At 42.3% G+C, this 18,519-nt stretch overlaps 1 protein-coding gene across 7 annotated transcripts in view; it reads right to left on the minus strand.

The window, feature by feature from the left end:
* The window catches only part of si:dkey-237h12.3 (teneurin-3), a 218,297-nt gene that overhangs the window by 118,979 nt on the left and 80,799 nt on the right, over positions 1-18,519 (minus strand). For all 7 annotated transcript variants that reach the window (XM_052064659.1, XM_052064651.1, XM_052064641.1 and 4 more), the window contains exons 3-4: positions 15,753-15,984; positions 2,211-2,449 (exon numbers count right to left, since the gene is read on the minus strand). In XM_052064659.1, the coding sequence (XP_051920619.1) occupies positions 2,211-2,449; positions 15,753-15,984 (471 nt within the window). The remainder of the gene's footprint in view (positions 1-2,210; positions 2,450-15,752; positions 15,985-18,519) is intronic.

The following is an 18,519-nucleotide window of genomic DNA, read 5'->3' on the forward strand; positions in this document are numbered from 1 at the left end:
AAAAAATCCCAGGCATGGGGAGAACCTGCAAAGTCCATAGAGGAAACCCTGAGGCCAGAATCAAACCCTGGTCATCTGTACTGTGAGGTGGGCATGCTAACCAGTCAACCACCCACCCTGTGGTAAATAAAAATTAATCTAATTAATTACACACAATGGCCCGGTAGTCCAGGGGTTAGCACGTCGGCTTCACAGTGCAGAGGTACCGGGTTCAATTCCAGCTCCGGCCTCCCTGTGTGGAGTTTGCATGTTCTCCCCGGGCCTGCGTGGGTTTTCTCCGGGTGCTCCGGTTTCCTCCCACATTCCAAAAATATGCATGGCAGGCTGATTGAACACTCTAAATTGTCCCTAGGCGTGAGTGTGAGCGTGGATGGTTGTTCGTCTCTGTGTGCCCTGCGATTGGCTGGCAACCGATTCAGGGTGTCCCCCGCCTACTGCCCGGAGACGGCTGGGATGGGCTCCAGCACCCCCCGCGACCCTAGTGAGGATCAAGCGGTACGGAAGATGAATGAATGAATAATTACACACATATATATATATATATTTACACACACACACACACATATATATATATATACATTGTATATAAAGCCAATTAGCAATATAAATATATATATATATATATATATATATATATATATATATATATATATATCATGCCATTAGTCACAAATTGATTGCCTTTGTAGCTGAGAGTTACACTCACCATGTCCATGTCCGCGCATGTTTCATGTTTCAAGTGGAATCGAAGTGAACTCAAATATGATCAACACTGCCACTCTGCACAAACTCTGCCGAATATGCAGAGCAGATCACGAGTGGGGTTCCCTTGCTCGCTTGTTGCGCTTCTTTGTCATTACGTGGAAACGAGGGTACAGTCTTTTTATTTTATTTTATTTTTTTGCATCAATGAATTAATGAAGTTCAAAAAATGTTTTGAATGCAAACAATTACACACGACAATTGTGGCATTCGTAGGACTAACACTAACTGAATAGCTGTGTTAAAATTGTATTACTTGGAAGGCAAAGACAGTTGAGATTCTCAAAACGTACTTATGGGACATCCACGTTCTTAATGTGGCTAAATGCATTGACTATGTCATGATAACAACACATTCGCAACTGTACTGACCTCCAATCCTTCAAATCATCTCTTAAAACTCATCTGTTCCGCAATGCTTTTAATACCTTTTAATCTATTTTACCCATTTTGCTTTTTGTTCATCTAAATGTGCTTTTGTAAATTATCTAAGCTTGTTTTAAGTGCACATTTTTATCCTGTGTTTTAAGCTCTTGTAAAGTGTCTTTGAAAGTGTGATGAAAAGTGCTTTCAAATAAAATGTATTATTATTATTATTATTATTATAATAACAGACTTAAATTTAGCAAAACAAAGAGGGAGTGTCAATCGGCCTTTTAAAGATATAATTACTTACTCCCTTAGACAAAACAGATTCAGTCAAATATTTCAACTATTTCTTTGGTGAAGTCCTGCTGTTTACAATTCAACTAGTAGTAGGCCTAATTCATCCATTTTTGGAGCGGCGCTTCGTGGCTTGCGAAAAGGAAACATCACTGCTTCCCTTATTATCGCTCCTCTGTGGAACCTACTCGATTCTCACTCTCCAATTAACATTTAACACAAATGACGCAGCGTCGTGAGAATGACTTTTGAGGAGCAAGAAAGGGTGCACGTAGCAGACATGGGATCCAGCTAAATTCATCTTACAATAAGTACATTAAGTGATGCGGGATACCGGTGTCGGTCCTAAGAATTACCCGATACTGTAGCGTGGAGTCTTCCTGGTAGGAGTGATGTGGTGTGTGTACCGAGATACTCTTGGACACGGATGACAACACCTTATGGAGAGCACAAATTTTGCTCTGCAAAAAGGATGATTAACTCTGAAGGTGGCAAGCAGATCTTTTGCGAACCCTATCCCCCCTTTGCTCCACGTGTGCAGTTTGGTGAGCCTCATTTCTTTGATGGCCCGGAATAGTTGACAATTAAGTGTTCTTATACTGTTCATGGTTTGTATTTTACAGCGGAATGTGCTCATAACAGCTTTGATTTAGTGCTACTGATGCCAAACTGTGGTATACGTCGGTTTGACGGAACACACGTCTTCCTGGTTAAACTAATTAAATACCTATTCTAATTGAACCCTGACATTAATTGCTCCATTCGTAGTGTATGTTGGCACTGACCTATGCAGTAGCAGAGGGTGACTGATAGCAGCACGGCCACGGCAACCGCGATCAGGGCGGTGCACTTCCAGGAGCAGTGTTTGGGTGACTTCTTGAACTTGAAGGCGCCGCGTGACAGGCTGCCGCGGGGCAGTGGGCGCGCCGGCGTGGAGTACACCGTGCCCGTCGCCATGGTGTAGCCAGGTGCCGCTGCGCCGAAGAAGGGGGTGCTTCCGGTACCCGTCTTAAACAGGAAATGCCTGTCGGATAAGGAGATTGATACATTGATGTCAATATTTGAATGCATTTTTGAACAATTTCAGAGAAGAAGAAAACACATGAACAAGGAACCAGGGTGTCATAAACTACATAAGACTTGGCCAATTATGCTATTATGTTATGAGGCTAACAATATTGTTATCACTCAAGGTTATAACACACGTATAACACCATTTTAAGATATTGACAGGTATCATATCTGAATCTCTCACGGTACAGTATAGATATGCAAGCATGAGTTGTCTGTATAAAAAGGCAGCTTTATTTACATTCCAAACAGAAAAGCATTTACAAACAAACCAGCTAAAGACTGCTAAGCCAAGCATTCAGTGATTTATAGACCAGTAACATTCATTCATGCATCCATTTAACTATCCGGTTATCCTCAGCCTTTCCCAGCCGTCTTCGGGCAGTAGGCGGGGGACACCCTGAACCGGTTGCCAGCCAATCGCAGGGCTCACATAGACGAACAACCATCCATGCTCACACTCACACTTAGGGACAATTTTGAGTGTTCAATCAGCCTGCCATGCATGTTTTTGGAATGTGGGAGGAAACCAGACTATCCGGAGAAAACCCACTCAGGCACGGGTAGAACATGCAAACTCCACACAGGGAGGACAGAGCTAGAATTGAACCCGGTACCTGTGTACTGTGAGGTCGACACTGAACCACCGATTCAAAATTTTAAAATGAATTCTCCAGCTGACTGGGAGCCATTGTAAAGCCTTTAAGACTGGGAAAAGCATCCACACATCAGCATTAGATGTCAATATTGCGACAACGGACTGATTCCACGCATATATGCTAGGGTATGAGCAGCATTAGAGACTAAAATATATTGAAAGACAAGCATTACAATTCAATGTTGTATGTATCGGATCACAATCTGTCGTGCAGTACTGCTTTTAAAAACCTTGATGTCACAGTGTATCATATTGTAATCTTTCGAGGTACAGTTCAATACAAAAACTGTGAAAAAAATCCTTAAAAAAAGAAGGTCAATGTCATGGCCTGCAAATCATCAGGAACACAATCCAATTGAAAATCTTTGGTGGAAGTTGAACAAAATGGCATTGCTCCAACTTGCAAAGATGATCTGACAAAACCAATGAGCAAAAGTTGAGGTCAGATTGATGACGAGTCCTGTTTATCACTCATGAAGTCATGCCTCTGAGACTGCGCTGTGCTGAAAGCCAGTGTTTTTTTCAAGATTCCATATTTTTTCCTCAGACTTGGGTGGTTATTTTTTTTTTACCTCTGCTGAATAAGAAACTTTCTATCACATCTTTTTCTTGATTTCTTTTCGTGTTTCAACCAGAAAGTTGTCATTCGAAAAGACTCATGTTGGTGATGTGCATTTTTTTTTGTACAAAATTAAACAACTGACTGTTGATTTCATAATTTTTTGCCAGGGGTTGTATATATTGATATTGTGACATCATGAGCTATTAGGGTACAGTATCAATATCACCAGCAGGAGATGTCCATAATATGACATTTACTATTATTTACTTTCGGGCTTAAGTATCAATATGGCGATTGTACAACTTACATATGGCAATCGCAATGTATCATATCATTCACTCAGGATCCATCATCAATGCAAAATAGATTGCAGATTCATACCATAGGCTAAACCAAGCTCCTTGCAGTTGCTGGGTTGCACTTTTAAAAGTCTGCAAACACTGCAACTTTTTTTTAATTGTGCTTCTTAACACTGCATTGGATTCATAACAGCATGAGACGGACACATTTAATATTCATGAATAATGAATGCTGCTGCCATTAAAATATAGTATGTTTAAATATCATAAATATCGATAGTCCCCCACCCCCCCAAAAAATTGTCCAGCCCTTAATAGCAGCCATAATCCACAGCGCTAGACGACGTAAAAACCAAAACACACACTAAAAAGAAACAATCGATCAAGAATACAATGAACTCCCGCCTTGCTTGCTTGACCTTTTTTGACCAGGCCTGTGCTAATAGCCTATAATACCTGCGCTAATTAAGAGGCTTTAATCAACGGCATTACACAGCCATCGTCCTATTAACTTTTAAACCCCAAGTGAAAAGCTCTTATGTAAATGATTTAAACCTTCTTGCCACTCTTGCCACTTGTAGATTAATACCCCCAATGGCTACAGGGCTCGAAAACTGGAACAGCTAACCCTGCGGCCTGCTCTCTACTGTTCTGTACATCAAGGAAGAATTTTACTACCCCAAAACATAATTTCTGTATGTATTTTTTAAGATTATTGTGCGACCTCCAGTGGCACAGAAGACAGACTGCTGTTGATAATGGTCTGGACCGATGTATCTCCTGAAAGAAGTGCGGAGGAACAGTGACTTAAAGGGAGCATTGGTTTAGGCTGGCAAACCACACTCTCTAAAAACATCAAGGACACATCTTAAAAAGAATTTAACACAGCTGAACACAGAACATGGACAGAGGGGTCAAATATGGTATTTGAAACAAGAGTCCTAGATGTAGGAACCTTGCCAATGAAAAGCTGAGGGAATATGTTCCAGAATTCGGGTGAAGAGTCTGAGCAAATAGGCTCAGGGGGTTTCGGTACAGAATCAATAGTTTTATAAATCGTACACGTGGGTTTTGACGGTTAGCCTGAATTACCGGTAGCTTTAATGGATGTTCTTTTTCGGCCTCTCTAACTGTGATCTGGTAGTTATGCCAGCAGTCCTTTCTGATTTGATAAGAGACCTGCAGCTTGTCTTTCTTCCAATTACGTTTGGCTTTTTGGCACTCATGCTTAGCTGTGCGATATCTGTCACTGAACCAAGGCTCAGATGTAGGTTTTGACTGCACAGTTTCTAACGGAGCCACCGAATCCAGTATAACATGGCAAGTTGAGTTGAACCAAGAGATCAGCTCCCCTGTGTTTGAAGAGGGCCGGTAAAGATTATTAAAGGCATCAGCGAACCGACCAGCAGTTTAAGGGTTAAAAATTTGGCGATTGCACTCTAGAGTGGCAGATTTAACAAGGGCACGAGAGAAAACAACATCAAAGAAAACTGTCATGTGATCAGAAATAATGTCGTCCAAGATTTTCAAAGTTGAAACCGAAAGCAAGAACTAGGTCAAAAATATGTCCTTGTTCGTGTGTCGGGCCGAATGCCTAAGGGGGAAAAACAATCAAAAAAATGGTCACTATTGCTACTTGAACCCCCCCTACTCCAAAATGAAAAACAAACAAACAAACAAACAAACAAACAAACTTGAAAACTGTTTTGAATCTTAAAAAGTCTGCCCTCCTTTCTCACTTCACTTTTTGGTTCTTTTTTTTTTTTGCCTTAAGTTGACTGAAAGCAGCCTAGAGTAGGAGTACAAGGAGGAGTTTGGGTTGCATGGCAACGGATAATTCATACATAAGCCATACATTTGCTCATCAATAATTTGGACGGCATCTGTGAAGTCTCTTAATTTTTCTGGTTTAAATCCGACAAGAATCTGCACTCAAGGAGCATTAGTACTGTTCAGCCAATTAGCAGCATTATCTAAAATCCACACCACGAGTCACGACACACTCAAACACACAAAATGACTGGCTGCATTAACAACATTTAAGAGTCTTTTTTTTCTGGAAAGTAGGACGTGCAGTGAACTTCCAAGCACCTCCTGCATACGGTACGTATTGTGATCAATGCTGGGGCGCGGAGAACAAATGTCACACTTTGGACCAGTCTGGCAGTCCTTGGCGCCCCCCCCCCCCCCCCGACACACAGATGGAGGGGCGATTCCGTTTAAAGGTTAGCGCGCGTCATTCCCAGAATTACAATGTCCCAGGTAAAGAGGTGGGGGGTGTTTTTCCCATTCCTGTTGGCTGTATGCGAAAGCTTTTGTGAAAAAAAAAAAAAAAACTATTTGTTGTGGAATTTCTGTGGTGCATTTGAGTTTATCTGTTGAGTCTTGAGTCAAGACTAGACTGCAGTGTAAGCTTCTGGGGCTTACGTTTAGCACCTGTGATCTAAAGGTAGCTTGAAGAAAGAAGCCAAACTGAATAAAAATGTAAACTGAAACTTTAGTTTATGGAGTTAAAGAAAAATAAACAAAAATCCACATACATGCCTGAAATATCAAGTATATCCGTTCTTTATTCTCATTAAAAAAAAGTAACACACGTCCATGTGATCATACATGAATAGCGGCGTTCACTGCACTTTACCTCATGTCACAAAAATGAGTTGTGTAGACAAGAAAAATGGGAGAGAAGTTACCGTGCTCCTCTACCAAGTCTGGGGACTAACTAGCAGGAACCCAGGGTAGGACCTGATCTATCAGTTGCAGCCACATTCGGAAACAGGATGTATGGTACAAACACAGAACGTCTGCTGTAATAACTCGAGACTGTGTTGTGATTGTGAGAAAAGATGAGGCAGTTCATGGAGTCAAAGATGAACAGCAAGTAGAAAGTCACTGGTGATTTTGCATGACTCAGGGTGCACTTATTTGTTGTATATCTGTAAATAAATTATGACCAAAGCCATTCCTCAATCTTGTTTTGAGTTTTTTATAGTTTGAGGTAACACATGTAAAAAAAAGTGTCAAAGTCATTGTCCTGCTTGACATGTTTCTTTTCCAAAAAGCTTTGTACGGTGAAACCAACTCATGTTTGACTGTGAACGACTAAAATCCTTATCCTACTGAGCGGCAAAGGTTTGCGAGGTGCTGCAAAGATGAATGAGTTTAACTGCCCAAAGACGGGCATGCAAAGTGTGTGGCATCTGATTCAAAAAGGCTTGAAATGCAATTTGATGCTAAAATATTGGAGCAAAAGTGATGTTGTCATTATAAGGTGTGATGTTCAGAATTCTGAGGAAAATCCTGAATTAATTAAAAGACTGTAACATAAACTATGTCAAAGAATGAAGCATGCCGAATGCTGTACTGTGCATGGCTGGATTTTTTTTTTTTTTTTTAAACAACAACAATATGACAAATATATGACACAGCTAATGTCCAAAGTACAACCGCATTTTTCTGGATGCTTTACATGTTTGTTTTGGTTTTCCTTTAAAGAGCACAATGAAAATGAAATGATGTCGGATACAACGAACAAACACGGCTGCTGCGTAATTGATTACCGCCGGTTTGATGCAACACGGCGCATTGCTATGCTAATCCGGCTGGTGGCAAAGGCAAAGGGACAGCCGCGAAAGCCGATGAATGGTCTCAAGTCTAAGGGACTGGGACCTGCACGCTTGTCTGTCCCATTGGGACGAATGCGGTGGCAGAAAAGGCCAGGGGCGTTCTGCGGCCGCCACGGCTTGTCATCGACGTGACATTTGAAAACCAGCCACAAAACACGAAACAAGTGAGCGTGGGGATTTGTCCACGGGTAAACTGCACAAGTGTTCTTCTTGTGTCTAAACAAAGCCAATTGAAGTCGTCCCAACGGCTAATCCGCCTCTCCGACGCTAGCCCTTAGCTAGCAAGAGCATTCCACGGCTGGAGATGAATAATCAAACTGCAATGGTTTGTAAATAGGAAAAAAATTATATTTGTTACATATTATCATGTAATTAATCAGTTAGTTATGTCGTAAATGATGTTTTCAAAAATGAATTGTATATGATGCACATTGTATTTGTCTGTCTCCTAAAAAGAATACAAACCACTGACGTAACATCAAGAAGAAAATATTTCAAGTGTATTTTTTTCGATTAATTTTTATTTAATTTCCACTTGTTGGTGGCATGAATTTCTGATTTAAAAAAAAAAACGTACTAATGTCACCCTTTTGTCTCAAGAAAATATTTACAACGATTGCACTCATTACACATTTTTCCTGTCTGCATCGTTCACAGTCAACTCACCAGAGCACATCTCTAGGATCGTCGCCACGAAGACCTCCCACAAGTCAGAAAAGCGTTTTCCGACACGCTCTCGATCAATTCCACACGGGCGACATTGTCAATGGAGAACGCCTCTTTTCCCTTGCACGCATGAAAGCTTTCGACGGAACAATTGTGAACAACCTTCAGATGTTATTCAAGGCCCCCAAAAAAGAGAAGCTTGTGACGAAGCATATGTGTTGTACATAAGTTCTATTTGGAGGCTAACAGTGAAGACTTATAGAAATAAATGTCCACTCTCGTCCACTATGAGGGCTTAGCTTGAGAGGATCAGAAAGGTAAAAATACAATTTGCATCAAACCATTAAATGTCGTTGTCATACATTTATGCTGCTAAAAATATAAAGAAAACACTTAAAAAGCACAATGTAACTCCAAGTGTTCCCTTGATTTGTTTAGATGTCTCTCTCTCTATCTCTATCTCTCTCTCTATATATATATACATATATAAATAAACACATACACACACACACACACACACACACACACACACACACACACACACACACACACGTCGTCTAATTCAGGGGTGCCCAAACGTTTTGGACCGAAGATCTACTTTTCGATCAACCAACCTCCCAGGATCTACCCTTACCGGCGCACACACACACACACACACACACACACACACACACACTAGGGATGTGAATCTCAGCACTGAGGACGATTCGATACACATCTCGATGCACTACCAGCGATGCGATACTTAAACGATACATGGAATTTTCTGGCGGCACGATGCGATACGTTCACCGTCTTCACGATGTGATACGACGCGATAAACATTTAGTTCAAATCAATGCGATCCGATACGATACAGTGCAATTTGTTGTGATATTGTGCAATTAAACATGATGCAAATAAAAAAAGTTTTAAAAAAGATGGAATTCAGTATGTTATTGCAAAAAGTAGACCACTTTATTCCTTATAAACAGTAGAACGTGTAAAACAACTTATTTAAGCCCTTTCACAATTGGGTTTTGTGCAGAGAAAATGTAAACAATTTGGCACCTGAGACTCACAGCTGTTGCTGTAGTGTAAACACAAACAGACTACTCACTGAGTGTCTTATATGAAATATCCATCTCCATAGGACAGAAAAAAAATACAATTGAAACAATGTGGCAGTCACAGCCTCAAAGCTGCTGTGTGTATTGTAGCGTACACAGACCACTCTCACTGAGTGTCAAAGTGAAATGTCCAAAAGAGTCATCAAGATATAGTTTTTCCTTGCGCGGTCACAGTGAGCTGCAAGGGGCCTCCCAAAATAAGAGGCAATTTTTTTCTGATCCTGACCTGGTTTGCCAAGAGTTTCTCTGGTTGTCCAACTAGGAAATGGACGGGGAGGCGGGGGGAAACTTGTCGGTGATGTGGTGCCATAGTTTTAAGTGGTCTGCATATTTGTGGTGCTGCCGTTGTATGGCTTCGTAGTGCGACATTCTTTGCAAATTCATTTATTCAGTCATTTTCCGAGCCGCTTGATCCTCATTAGGGTCGCGGGGGGTGCTGGAGCCTATCCCAGCTGTCTTCGGGCAGTAGGCGGGGGACACCCTGAATCGGTTGCCAGCCAATCGCAGGGCACACAGAAACGAACAACCATTTGCACTCACACTCACACCTAGGGACAATTTAGACTGTTCAATCAGCCTGCCACGCATGTTTTTGGAACGTGGGAGGAAACCGGAGCACCCGGAGAAAACCCACGCAGGCCCGGGGAGAACATTCAAACTCCACACAGGGAGGCCGGAGCTGGAATCGAACCCTGTACCTCTGCACTGTGAAGCCGACGTGCTAACCACTGGAGTACCGGGTAGCCCTTTTTGCAAATTACGGAGCTTTTATCAATCTTTCCGTCTTTCTTTTCGAAGCCGTAGTATTTCCAAACATAAGATCTGAATGTTGCGGAAGCATTAAATACAGTAGTTTCCTCGCTGCTGCTTGCGCGAACTTCCATAGTGTTTCGCTAGTTGTGTACTGGACTGTATGTGACGCACGGCTACCGTCCGTATTCAACACAAAACGCAAAACAATGATGGTGCATTCATTGCGCCTAGGAAAGGGCAGATAGGTGACGTTTAACATGAATAAAACAGCGCTTGAATCGGATTTTACCGATACCCACCAATGCATCGTGATGAATCTGGATTTCACCCGTCAATCGCGTCGTACCCAGTAAATGAGCCGATGCACTCGCATCGCGCACGTGTGCATCGATGTATCGATTAATATCGATTATTTTCCACACCCTTAACACACACACACGCGCGCGCGCGCACACACACACACACACACACACACACATCATGATGAGAAACAGCCTGAAACAGAGGCATGCGATGCACTTTTGCAGCCTGTTATCTACTATCTATCTACTATCGTAGCTCACACGTACCGTTTTAAAGTGCTTCCCTGGGCCCTCCTAGATTCCTATTCTTTGCGTGCTTTATTTTATTTTTTAAATATTTATTTGTGAAAATGGGACTGATAGGATGATTAGGGTGCAGCGTACATTAACACAAAAAATACACATTCCTAACATGTACAAAAACACACAAATGGTTGTTAGTTTTTTTTCTCCTCAACACTCCTCGGATCTACTTGGGACCTGTCTTAGATCTACTGGTAGATCAGGATCGACGTAATGGGCACCCCTGGTCTAATTAGTCACAAAAAAAAAATTGCATCTATCTCACAGAACTCTGTACTGTGATTCAGCAGGACAACTGTGCCGAGTTTGGCCAAAGGCTGCAGGTGAGGCCATCACCTTTTATTCAGCAGCGTGCGGAGCGTGAGGGGGGGGTGCAGATAACAAGTACGGATAAAGTGGATTGGCCCGCCGGTTGAAGGAGGAAGGACAGGCTGAGAGAAGTACAACAAGGTTCATGCTTGTAAAGTCAGGAGCGTCTTGTGACTCTTTTAGTGTGTGTGTGTGTGATTGCTTCTGGTTTCTATTACAGAGAGGTAAAATGAGATGAAGGTAAGTGCGGGTTTGATGCTACAATAAGTCAAGTAAGTCCAGACTTATGGGAGACAACCTAGTGCAGTTGTTGTCAGCTCGGAGGGAACCCCCACCACTCATCCAGAGGGCGTGAATAACAGATACAAATTGAGGGGGAAAAAAATCATTCAATAAAATTATCTTGAAATCTATGGAAGTCTGTGGAAAATATTTGTTTTATCCATCTGTGCTGTCTGAATATGTCCCCATCTAGGAGTGCAAATATTTACCAATGCCACTGGTTTCACGCCAAGAATTAGGTCTTCCAATTGGGTTCTCAAGACAGGTTTAGACAGTGCGGCTTTCAATGTACCGGTAGGTTTTCAAGCATGGGGAAGGGTTTCATATTATGGTTAGAAGCCAATGTGAGTCTTTCAAACTTGAGTTAGGGTTTCAAGCCAGGGTCAGAATTTCAAACATGGGTTTGAGTTTCATGAAAAGATTTAGGGTTTGAAATTAAGTTTTGAAGCCATGGTTAGGGATTCGAGTTTGGATTTTCAATAGAGTATCAACAGGGGATACGGTTTCAAATTAGGGTTCTTATGTTAGGGGTTCAAACCTGGATTAGACTTAAGTTTTATAATTAGGATTTTAAGTTTGGGTTAGGTTTGTAAACAAGAGTTAAGGTTTCATGACCGGGTTAAGTGTTTTTTTTTTTTTTTAATTACATTTTGAAGTCAGGTTTTGGGTTTACCGGGGTGAGTATCTCATAGTAGGGTTTCAAACCAAAGCTACATTTCAAGGTACTATGGGTAGGGTTTCAAGTCCTATAGCAACAGTCCACTTCATCCGTGAAGCGGTATGTGCACACTTGCAGTACTATCCCATCAACCAAGTCCACAATGATTGGCTGCCGGCATCGCGGGGACAACTTCATTGGGGTCCGAAGGGGAAGATCTCCCACACGACATCAACAAAAAGCTCAAGTTGCAAAAAGCACTTAGCAGCGCTAAATTAGTTGTTAGTCTAAATGTGTTAATTGGACACACAAGCAATCAGCTGAACATCATTGGACCAATCAATGAGAGACCGAAATCTCACTGTGATCAAGCTACGTTTGCACTCTTTACCATACCGCAAAGGAAGTGGCAATTCCAATGACCCCTAACCAAGATTTAAAACCCTAAGTTGGAATCCTTACTCTGGTTTGAAAACTTATTATAAAACCCTAACCCAATACTTTGAAACGCTAACACCGGCTTGAAATAATGAGACTGCAACCATCAACTGAAACTTTGATTTGAAGCTCTATCCCTGTCTTAAAGCCCCGTTTTGAGGCTCTACCCCTTGTTTAAAACCTAAACCCGGCTAAAAAAAATCCTAATTTGAAACTCTTGTCCAAACATAACAGTTATTTTCTACTTTAAAATCCGATCCCCTGTTTGAAGCACACATTTCAAACCCTTACTTCAAACCACAGCAGTGATTTTAAAGCCTTCCTCGGATCGTAATTTGAAATCCTACTTTGAAACACTAAACAAGGGTTTAAACCCTCATTTGAAAGCTAATTTGAAACAAATACCTAGGCTTGAAATCTGGACCTCTGTTTGAAAGTATTATTTTGAAACCTGACTTTAAACCGTAACAGTGAGTTTGAAACCCTAATTTGAATTCTTAATTTCAGGCCCTACCCGTAGCATGAAATCAAGAGTTGAAATCTTAAACCTGTCTATAAATCTTACTTTGGTATACTTAGAGTAGTTTAATGATAAAGGAAAACATTTTTGGGGAGTATACTTTTTCCACTAAAATGCCACCAGAGCACGTACTGTGCAGCTCATAGTTAACGGAGACATGTGGGACCAACTGCCACCCCGTTCGGAAAGCAACGGGAAAAGGAGAAAAATAAAAAGTAAACAATGAGATTTTAGTGGTGCTCGTAAAAAAGCAAAGAAAGAGAGAAGCGCAGTGAATAAAATGATGCTTCACGGCAGGACTTGAAGAATTAAAGTGTCTGCTTTACGGCTTTACGGCTCATACTCTATCACGCCGTTATTGTGTCACAAATGCATCGCAAACGGCGTCGCCGGCCTGATAAATGTTTGCTTCGAGTGCCTTACAGTAAGTCCTCAATTTTGACTTGCCGTGACTGGATCTCGTTCAATGCACAAATCAAGAGTGTCAGATAAGAGAGCTTGTTAAAAGTGAACTCCCGAGGGTGCCATTCTATAAATCTTACCACAATGTATAAACTAGGCTTGAAACCATACTTTGAAAACCAAACTCAGGCTTGAAACCCTGATTTTAAACATCAACGTAGGGGTCTTTAAAACCCAATACCTGACCTGAAGCCTTTATTTGGAGTCCTAAACCCAGTTTGAAATCCTAAACCAGGCTTGCAACTCTGCTTTAAAACCTTAATCCTGTTTTGAAACCCAAACTTGAAATTTTACCCTTATCTTGAAACCCTGATTCAAAATCCAATCCAATTTAATTCATAAAGCATTTTAAACATAAAACACAAATCCATGCTTGAAATCCTAATTTGAAACCCCAATCCAGGCATCACCGGTGCTTTAAAACCCTAACCGGATTGGAAACCATAACTTTTAAATTCTAACTCTAGATTAGATTCTGAAACTTTGACTCCTGCAAAAACCTAACCCTGATTCAAAAGGAAACCTCAAATCTGGTCTTAAAACCTGACTTTGAAATCCTGACCCAGTCTTGAAATTTCGATTTGAAACTCATTCCCTTATTTGAAAGCCCGAATCTGTTTTCAAACCTTGAATTGAAACGTGATCTTAAGTGCAGAACCCCGATTTGCAATCTCTAAATGTACTGTCGATCCCTCATTTGATAAATGCACCCCCGAAGATAGCACGGTTTTAGCCACCTAACCGTGAGGCCTACATGATGGTTCCCGGCCTGATCAAGGTCAACACCATTTGTGTTGACAATTTACACCAAGTCCTCCTGAATTCTCCTGAGAAAAAAAAAACCCTTCCATGCCGACGGTGAAACGGAGGCTGGTGTGAATCACATTGAGTCAGGCGCAAGACGAGATAACTTGTTAAAAGCCAATTCTGCCAGGGTGTCACCCAGGTGTGAACATGATTTGATGCAATCAACAACCACATCACATGTTGAAGCCTTAACTATGGCTTCAATTGCTATTTTAAAACCCTGACCTATATTCAAAATGTTCACCCCGTCTAAAAAGCCACTTGAAAGCCTCACTTGATGCTTTCTTTTAAAAGCTCAATGCTTGTGTGCTGTCCTCTCAACATGTGACTATGTGCAGCTCAACAGCCAGCGAACCAGTAAACTCCAAACACAATAATTTTCTTGCATTCATTAAGTTCTCTTGTCCCAACAAAAGGCAAAAAGGGATGTGTGTTTGGAGTACACTATACACTATGAGCTATTCCGAATCAACTGCAACGATAACTTGTTTTACACAAGAGAAATACGTCAAAGACTACGTCTACGTCTACGTCTACGATTATCAACCGATGCGCTTACATTAGTGAAAGGCAAAACAATCCACAAAAAAATGATCAGCTCATCAGCAAGCTCTGTAGAGGCCTGAAACGATGATGAACAATTGAATCAGGTGTGGTGGAGTAGGGAGGGATCTAAAACAGGCAGGACATGGCTCTCGATGAACCCTTGGTTTACACCATAATTCTGAAATCCTGATTCTGGTTTCAAACGCTTATTAGAAGTTCAATAATGGTCATTATTTGAAACCTTAAGCTCAGTTTTAAACCCTAATTTGAGAGCTTAAACCAAGTTTGGAACCCTGACACACCCTTTGAATCTTACTTTGAAAGTCAAACTCATTCTTAAAACCGCAATTTGATCGCTCAAAGGCCTTTTCTTCGTGTTCAACGTGGCACATGGGCAACCGTGCTCGAGGGCAAGCTTGCCCAAAATTAGTAGTGGCTGCTTCACGGCCTCCCAGGAAGTGGCACGGATGCCATCTAACTGTTTGGTCTATTGCTGTTAGTATTTTTAAATCACTCTGCCAACACCTCTCCTATTGGATGCGGCGTCTGATGTCACCACGAGGCTGTGCCCTCGTAATGACTTGGTTTGTCGGCGCCCTGCTAAATGCAACATCAAGAGGCTTTAACTTGAAACCATAGCCTAAGGTTGAGAACCGAATGTGAAGCTAACCCTTTGCAACTCTGTTTTGAAACCTTATCTTGAAGCCCTAACCCAAGATGAAAACCCGAATATAAAATGCTACTTTGCAAATGTGCAAATAAGGCTGCTTAGTCCAAAGTCCTGCTGAGTGTAAATGTCGAGCTAACGAAATAATTAATAGGACAGCACTGCTGCTCGTCCACAGATCATCACTACAGGACATGTTATCCGAACCCATGGCGGGATATTAGGATAAAAACGGCAACCGAGTGAGCGCCACAGCAATGCATGCTGGGAAGCATGGTGCTTAACGTACCGGCTCTCCAGGGCCACATTGCTGCCCAGCACCCAGCTGTCCTGCAGCTGGACGCATTCCGCCGTGCTCTGCAAATCGGCCGCCAGGCCGGCGGAGGACGGCGGGCTCGCGGCCCTGTGATTGGCCAGCGAGCCGCGGCTCAGGGATGTGATGGAGGGGTGCTGCTTGTGGGGAGGCGGCGGTGGTGCTGGCGGCAGGGGGGGAGGACCCTGAGGACTGGGCAGATGGTCGCCTAGAGAGAGAAGAGAGAGGAGGGGAGAGATGGACTCATGTTAGACTTTGATCATAGCTTTCGTTTTCTATTTAGTGAGGCGACTAATTGATTCCCAAACCCTGCAGATGTTTTGAGACCTTAATTCACAAGCCTAACTAATACTTGAAACCTTACTTAGAAACCCAAGCCTTAGCTCGGAACTCAAAATTGAATCACAGCACTGCATTGGAACCTTATTTTAAAACTAACCTTGGCTTGAACACATAATCTTAACCTTTGTTGAGTCTTAAACCAGAAACACTGTCTTGAAGCCCTACTTTGTGACCACAACTCCAAGGTGAAACCCCATTTAGAAATTATATACACACACACACACACATAAGCACAAGCAAAATCACAACTAGGGATGATTTAGAGTGTCCGATTATCCTGCCATGTATGCTTTTAGAATGTGGGAAGAAACCAGAACACCCGGAGAAAACCCAAAGGCACGGTGAAAACATGCAATAACCCAAACTTGGAAGCCTAATTCATAAATTGGCAAGTGGTGGCTTCAGAAAGCGGTGCTAAACAGTCAATATAGTCCATTCGAAGGACTACAACAGTGGATGTCAAATCAATGAAGACTGTTTAGATGTGTCAATGAATATAGTGTACAGTGCATGTTTTTAGAGCTGAGGGTTTAAATCCCCAACAAACTCACCCACAGCGCTCCACCGCATGTACTACATTACCAAATTGGCACTGAGAGCAAGCAGATGGGTAAAATGTGGTACAAACAGCCACCTATAAGACACCAAATAAAGTAAATACAACTAAGAGCGAGACAATAAACTGAGAAAAGATGCAAGCATTGCAGAAAAAAAATAGGATGTGGAGTCAGAGCAGGGCATCCCTGATACTAGTTTTTTCTCAAACAGAAGGTCAGTTAGCGAAGCATCTGCTTCTTTTACGGCCGCTTAACGCCATGCTTCATGTTTGATTACTGCCGGAAAAGACTCTCAAATAACTAATGACCAGAACATCCATTAGCTCTCAGTCGGTGAGAACAGGTTTTCCAATTTCACACAAAGCTGTGAAATTGGCCCCCCAGAATGGCGCACAGTGATAATCTATCCATCTCGGCCCATTTAAACAGGTAAAAAAAAGCCGCACAGTGCTGACAAATCTGATTTGCTCCAATGAGCCACAAATGGGAAGAGGGTCGCCTTTCTGAGTTTGAGTTATATGGTGGATATGAGTTATATGGTGAATAATACTGTAGAGCATTGGTTCTTTCCACTATCAATTGCAATTAAAAATCATGACATTTAAAAGTCATCGCTCATAATAATAATAATTATTATTATTTAAATAGGGCGGCCCGGTAGTCCAGTGGTTAGCACGTCGGCTTCACAGTGCAGAGGTACCGGGTTCGATTCCAGCTCCGGCCTCCCTGTGTGGAGTTTGCATGTTCTCCCCGGGCCTGCGTGGGTTTTCTCCGGGTGCTCCGGTTTCCTCCCACATTCCAAAAACATGCGTGGCAGGCTGATTGAACACTCTAAATTGTCCCTAGGTGTGAATGTGAGCGTGGATGGTTGTTGGCAACTGATCCAGGGTGTCCCCCGCCTACTGCCCGAAGACAGCTGGGATAGGCTCCAGCACCCACCGCGACCCTAGTGAGGATCAAGCGGCTCGGAAGATGAATGAATGAGTGAATGAATATTATTTAAATCAAACAGAAAATGAGTCAGACTTTCCATCCATCCATTATTCTACCACTCATCTGGGCTCGGGTAGCGGAGGCAACCGTTTTAGCAGGGATGCCCAGACTTCACTCTCCCCAGCCACTTCTTCCAGCTCGGAGATCCCAAGGCATTCCCAGGCAAGCTGGAAGACACAATGTCTCTCCTGCATGTCCGGGGTCGTCCCCAGGGCCTCTTGCTAGTGGGACATGCCCGGAATGCCTCACCAGCCATGCCCGAGCCATCTCATCTGGCTCCTCTCGATGTGGAGAAGCACCTCGACTCCGAGCCACCCCCGGATGACTGAGCTACTCATCTTATCTCTAAGGGAGAGCCCGGAAACCCTGTGTAGGAAACTCATTTCGACCGCTTGTCCCCAGGATCTCATTCTTTCGGTCATAACCCATAGCTTGTGATCAAAGCGGGTTTGGGTGTTACTGCTACGACAGGCACACCGACCAGTTTACGGCCACAAGCCCAATAGGCCGACAATCGAGGAGCGGAACATGAGAGCGGACTCAATGTCCCCCGGCCGATCGGAACGAGGGGAAAGGCGCTTATAAATGAAATTTATTATTATTATTATTATTATTATTATTATTATAAGAGCTCTGCCGGAGGTGGGACTTGAAACTTGTTCTGACAGGGAATTCTGCTAGACGCTCCTAACAGACCCTCACAATATGTTTAGGGATTAGGGACACTGTGATTGTTTTTAAATTAGATTATACATTAATTAAAATTCAACTAATGGGCAAAACTGCAATTTTCATTATTATTATTATTATTATTAGTCGTAGTATTGTCATTATTGGTTGTCAGAGCAACA

The sequence above is a fragment of the Hippocampus zosterae genome, chromosome 1 (assembly GCF_025434085.1).
Source record: "Hippocampus zosterae strain Florida chromosome 1, ASM2543408v3, whole genome shotgun sequence".
In the NCBI taxonomy this organism is placed as follows: domain Eukaryota; kingdom Metazoa; phylum Chordata; class Actinopteri; order Syngnathiformes; family Syngnathidae; genus Hippocampus; species Hippocampus zosterae.